This window comes from Nannospalax galili, unplaced genomic scaffold (genome assembly GCF_000622305.1).
Source record: "Nannospalax galili isolate Female #2095 unplaced genomic scaffold, S.galili_v1.0 scaffold768, whole genome shotgun sequence".
Lineage (NCBI taxonomy): Eukaryota > Metazoa > Chordata > Mammalia > Rodentia > Spalacidae > Nannospalax > Nannospalax galili.
The window spans coordinates 4277839-4284689 of NW_008360317.1; the positions used below are offsets into that span (position 1 = coordinate 4277839).

Below are 6851 nucleotides of genomic sequence, written 5' to 3' on the forward strand. Positions count from 1 at the left end.
AGAGAGACAGAGAGAGAGTTTTTTGTTTGTTCTTTTGAGACAGGGTCTCCCTGTAGCCACAGCTGGCCTGGAACTATGTAGACCAGGTTGGCCTTGAGCTCACAGAGACCCATCTGCCTCTGCCTCCCAAGTACTGGGATTAAAGGCATGTGCTACCATTCCTGGCTAGACTAGAGATATTTTTAATGGCATTTTAGCATGCTTTTAAAAATTCATCTCTGGACCTATCTACCTACCTTAAAAGCAAAGACTCATAAATCCTAAGATTCAGTTTTCCCCACTGCTTCTTTTCCACCTATAACTAAATTGCGCTTAAAAGAGAAGGACCTAATCACCGGAGTGCTGTGGGGAGAAGATGGGTGTGGTTGGGGGAAAAACACTATTAGGGAATACAAACTGTACAAAATAACTTTTAAAGCAAAATACATGATTTTTTTCTTTTCTTTTACATAGAACTTGTGGCAAAACCCATGGCCTTTCCTTGTTAGGCAAGTGTGCCACCACTGAGGTACATCCCCAACAAAAGACAAGAATTCTTGATTACTAGGACTTTTAAGCAAATAAAGCATTACATACCTCATGTTTTAAATCTATTGTAAAGTCAGATTTCAGGGATTCGCTCTTTAGTCTCTTGGCAAGCCTAAAAAATAGAGATATTTGATATTTTCTAACATGAAGAAATGTCAAACAAGCATAACTAATTCCTGAGGCTTTCTAGTATTTGAAAATAAATAAAATATAAGTTTTAAGATAAAAATAAGAGTTTAATTTTCTTGAGGAAAAGAATTGAGAAAATGAAATGTTTTGTTGATAATACATAAATGAAAAATGTCTTGGAAATGAGGTATTCATTATTTCAACATCTGCTCATAACATAATACAATATAATATTATACAATACGATACATAAATACCTTAGGGTGGTGGATGGGGGGGACACGACTGATAATTTTACACTAAATAATGCCACCATGGAATAGGGAAACAAGAAAACAGCACATATGGCAGAGAAATAAAATTTGCTACTGTTAATAATCCTAATGAATTAACAGGTTGTTGAATCTTTAGGGGGACAGACAGATCATAAGATTTTGGGGGAAAAGGGTTTTCTTTCAAGTCACTTTTTTTCCGTTAAAAAATTCCTTCACCACTCCTTTCCCACATACAATAAAGCCCTACACTCCTGGTCAGCCTGAAGGGCTATGCATTCCTCTACCATCTATGGTCTCAGTCCTCACTTGCCACTTTTAGCACATGCCTCCCTGCCTCACCCCAGTCCTTTCCCACTGCACATCTGCCCAGTATGTCTATATCCAACCTTTCCTTAGCAACCTTTTCTTCTTCAGAACTAAACTTCAGGGGTCTTCTCTGGAAGGCTGTACCAGACTTGCCCACCAGAATGGAAACTTTCTCTGATCTCTGAGCACACAGCACAGTCCTGTCTCATCCATTATAATCACATTCAGTCCCTCCCTGCTATGCTTTCTTTATATCCAGAGCAGTACCAGGCACACCTGGACCAACGAGCACTAGGAGGTCCAGGATGGATGAGGGTGATGCAGTCTTTAATTCTAAGCTGACTGTGATAGAATTACAAACTTTCAAGATAAATTAATCTGAAAAAAATTAAAATAAATAAATAAATTAATTAATTAATACACACTTTAATTACAAAGAAATAACAGTGATTTTAAAAGAGTAATAAATATCAAATTTTTGACCCAGTTTTGTTTTTATTATATCTTAGTTTGGTTAGGCCAGGAAAGATTTTTTTTTTTTTTTTTTAAATCACTTTTCAGACATCTGGGAATATAATTCATTGGTAGAACACTTTGTCTAGCACACATAAGGACCTATCCTTTATTGGGGGTGGTGGGGGTTGGGAAGGTCTCTTCCTAAAGAATAGCGTAGTGGTTACTAGAGTTAGGGAAGAGTAGGAGAGAGGTAAAAGAGTTGGTTAACAGGTGCAAAAATACACTGCGTACACTTATATAGGAGGATTGGGTTCTAGTGTTCTAAAGCAATGACTATCATATGATTCATAACAGCTAGAAATGAGGATTTTGAATATTTCAATATAATGACACAGTAAATGTTTAAGGTAACGGGCATGACAAATTTTACTTTGATGGTTATTATAGATTATATACATACACACACACACATACACACATATATATATATATCACACCATACCCCCAAATATATATGTATAATTTTTACACATCAATTATATTTTTATTTTAGTTTTAAATTTTTTTTTTGAGGTAGAGTCTCCCTGAAGTCCCACCTGAACTGGAACTCATTATGTAGATCAGGCAGGCCTCCATCTCACAGAGATCCACCTGCTTCTGGGCAGGGAAATTGGGAAATTTCCTCTGCTGGGAAATTGATCCAACCAAACTTAGGATAAGCACTCACATTTTCATGGTCAGGGGAAAGGTTCTCCATTGTTGGAAATAAGTGGGAAATATGTAGAACTTATTTTCTTGAAACCATAAAAGAAACCATATTTAGGATAAAGTGATACTATGTGTATAGACAGGCAACAGAGACAGAAAACCTAGCTCTTCTGTAGCGCCACTGAACTCTTTCATCAACCAACCATAGACCTCATCTCCAATTATGGCAGAAACATTTCCTTAACCCAGTTTGAGTTATTTCCTGTGACTTACATCCAAAAGTATGCTAACCAATACAGTTCCTAATGACGGGAAGAAATAAAGTCAGTGCATTAGCTTTGGAACTGGGGAGAGCAAACTGAGTGGATCCAATTTGCAGTCAGTAAGGCTAACAGATGTTTTATTTATGACTCCTTTTAGTTCTAAGTATAATAACAATTTCTCATAGAATAAGAATCTCCTCTTAGAAAGCAAGTTTTAGATATGTCTTGCCACAGATAGTTGCTATGTTTGGTGGGTTACATTATTTTATCTGTTTGATTACTTGTCTGCATCAGGGGAAAATGAAATAGAGTCTATAAAGTAACTAGAATTTTGAATTTGTTACTATGGTAGCGTCTACATATTTGTTTGCTTTGCTGGCAGAGAGGGAGAGAAGGTAGGGAGAAGACCATGGATAGTAATTAACTAAAGCATGCTTATTTTGTTGGTCATTCTTCAGTGTGGTAAAGAACAGATGACACTGAATGCAGAAGGTCCTCTGGTACCGTGTTTCCCTATCTTTTCAGAGTTACGGGGGAAGTAATGGGAATTTTCTTAACATCATGTCAAAGATTAGGCTCATGGCCCTAATTCTTTATCTATGTTCACTATAGCTTTGGAAGAATGTTTGTGTGCCCTTACATTCATACACTGACATTTGTCTCCAAAGGTAATATTATTAGGAGGTGGGGCTTTGGGCTTAGGGGAAGGGGGTGTTGAGTAGATCATGGGGCAGAGCCCTCGTAAGGAGACTCATAACCTTAGAGAAGAAGCCCGAGGGAGCTTATGTGCTCTTCATCCATATGAGGACACTGTGAGGAGGTGTTAGCTATATATGAGCTAGAATGCAGTCCTTGACAGCCACTGAAACTGCGAGTTCCTTGATCTTGGACTTCCTATCCTCCAGAACTCCGAGTTCTTTTCTCACTCATAAGCTACCTTGTTTGTGATATTTTGTCATAACATACTAAGTAAGATACCTACATACCCAGCTACAGAGATAAAGCCCTTGGTTCTCACCAATTTCAGTAGAAAATATTAAGCTTGACCCAAAAAGGAGATCTGAGGTACTATGGAAGCTGTGCACTTGGCTGTCACCCTAGTCAACAGATGTGTTTAGTGATTTCACAGACAAAACAGGGAAAGGAGTCTGAACTTGTGGTCTCAAAGGGGCTCCAACTCACATTTCTATGGGAATGCTGCATTCCATACTGCGAAGGCTCCCCTGACAAGGCTCCCACCTGGCTACTGCACAGCCTAATTGGCACCAAGAAGTCTGCAGGGGATTCTCTGCTACAGCAAGATGGGGAAATGCCATAGACAACCAAGAGTTGTTTCAGGACAAGGTCTTGTGGATGGAGGGCAGGTATAAAATGCCTTGGTGAAAAGGTTCTACCCCGGGCTGCAGTATGGGATCTGCCTGTGTTCCCTGGCTTGAGCCCTGGGGAAGCAGCAGCTGAGGGCCTTTCAGCACTGGATGGCTCTGCTTCTTCCATTTCAGGTGAGAGCTCTGCTTATTCTACTCTCCAGAGAGTTGGACTGTTAGGAATGGGAGAGAAGCAGGCTTACAAAGAGCTGGAAACACCCAACTCAGAAACTGTAGCCACACAGGACTTTTCCCATGCAAAAGTCAGAGAGAGGGAAGGGACTAGAGAAGCCTCTAAGCACGGAACTGGGAAGCATTCTGCAGGGGCAAGAAACAGCACCCAAACCATGCATTGGAGCTTCTGTTTTTTAAGCATCCAGACTGAACAACAATAGCTCAACTCAACCCCAAACACAAAGCCCAGTCCTGAGGGCTCCTGGTCTTCAAGTTACAGTAAACCAGCGCTGGGCACAGCAGCGTACATCAAGGAAGACTAGAAAACACAGGAGGTAACCTAGAAGAAAAAGACAAATCCTGGGCACATATACCGAACCAGGAATAACACCTAAGCAGACCAATAATGAGCACAAAGACTGAACCAACAGTAACAGTAACAATAAACAACCACTAAAAAAATAGTTAATGACCAAATGGCTTCACTGCTAAGTCTTACCAAATAGTTAAAGAAAAAAAAATTCTTTTTTTAAAAATATTTTATTTATTATTTTTATTTTATGTGTATTGCCTACATGGAGGTAAGCGCACCCATGTCATGCAACACACACGTAGGACAGAAGAGGCTGTTGGATCCCCTAGAACTGGAGTTATGGACAGTTAACTGCCATGTGGATGCTGGGATTCAAACCCAGGTCTTCTGCAATAACAGTCAGTGTTCTTAACTGCTGAGCCATCTCTCCGGCCCAAAACTAATTCTTAAACTAGTCTAAAAGAACTAAAGAGGAGGAAAATCTCCTAAATTTTTTCTATTAAGTCAGCATTATCCTGATACTAAAACCAGACCAAGGACACAACAAAAAAGCCAGCTATGGCCAACAGCTTGATTAACACACATTCCAACCAGGCACTAACAAGCTGCATTTCAGAGTACATTAAAAAGATTATTCACCATGATCTAGTGGAATTCATCTCAGAACACAATGATGGGTCAACACACACAAATCAATAAACATGATGTAATACATCAATAAATGCAGTAGAAAAACAAGTGGTCATCTAAGTAGATGCATAAAAGGCATTTGATAAAAATCCAACACCCTTTTATGATGAAAGCTGAAAAACAGGTATAGAAGGAATGTACTTCAAGATAATACAAGCCATATATCATGAACAACTGACATAATACTGGGAGAAAAGTTGAAAGCTTACTATTGATAATCGTATGCTAAGATATGGTGGCAACCTAAGTGCCCATCAACTGATGAAAGATAAAGAAAACATAGTACACTTACACCATGAAATACAATTTAGCCATGAAAAGAAAGAAGCCTGTTAGTTCTGACAAAATGAATGGAACTGCGGAAAACGGGTTAAGCAAAATCAGCCAGGAACAGAAAGGTAAGTACCACATGATCTCACTCAAGTTGCTTATTAAAATTTGATCTCGCAGAAGTTGAGAGTACATGGTGATTCCCAGAGACTGGAGAGAGAGCTGCAGAGGGAGGTATGGGAGAAAGTTAACAATGGATGTTAAGGTATAGTTAGGAAGGAGCAAGAAGCCTTGATGTCCTGATGTGATTGCATGGCCAGGTCACTGTAGATAACAATATGTACTATACATTTCAAACAGCTACAAGAAAAGATTTTGAATGTTTTCACACAAAATGATAAATGTTTCAAGAAACAGCATAAGCTGGGCATAGGGGCACATGCTTTTAATCCCAGCGGAGGAGCAGAGGCAGGTGGATCTCTGTGAGATCAGGGCCAGCCTGGTCTAAATAGTGAGTCCCAGGCCAGCTAGAGCTACACAGAGACCTTGTCTCAAAAAAACAAAAAAAATCATTAAATTTTAAAAATTAAAAATTTAAAAATTTATATATACACAGGCGCCAAGGATCCAAGTGCAACCAATTATGACTAGTAATAATCGGATACATACAGATTAGAGATGCATGTGCCAACATCTCAGTGTTAGTAGCAAAAACAATGAGTTTCTGCAAGGAACAATATATTCTAAAATGAAATGGAGATCTTTTTTAGAGGTAAAATACTCATTCAATTTGATGTCTTACAGGGCTTATACTGAGTTCAATATTGTATAACTGTATTAATTCAACAGCGAACCTAAAAATTTTATAGCCACTTTTCAAAGTGCTCTGTAGTGAAATGCTCCTTCTAATCATGTAGTTATTAAAATTTTTAAATGATTAAATAAATAATAATAATAATTCTTCAAAGCATAAAAATTTGCTCCTTAATAATTAGTAGATGTGCAAAACATTACCATTGAAATCTACCTGATGACTTTACATTCATGCTCAGGTGCCAAGGATCTTAGAAAGTAAGTGACTGTGACTAGTAATAATCAGATACATAGAGATTAGAGACGCATGTACAAACATCTAAGTGTTATTTGCATTAAAAATGAGCTTTTCTGTATGAAACAGTAGATTCTAAAATGAAATAGAGATCTTTTTTAAAGGTTAAAACCTCATTCAGTTTTAGGTTTTATAGGGTTTATACTGAGTACAATAATGTATAACTGTATTAATTCATGTGTAAACCTAAAAGTTTACAGCCAATTCTGAAAGAGATGCATCTTAGCTCTGGAAATTGTTATTGAATATGTCAATGTTGTAATGAAA

The 6851-nt window shown here is 38.1% G+C and overlaps 1 protein-coding gene across 1 annotated transcript in view; it reads right to left on the reverse strand.

Moving 5' to 3' along the window:
• B3glct (beta 3-glucosyltransferase) overlaps positions 1 to 6851 on the reverse strand; it is a gene marked incomplete in the record, with an annotated part of 128668 nt that overhangs the window by 54346 nt on the left and 67471 nt on the right. The window contains 1 exon segment of the mRNA XM_017796090.2: positions 577 to 640. Coding sequence (XP_017651579.2) covers positions 577 to 640 — 64 coding nt within the window.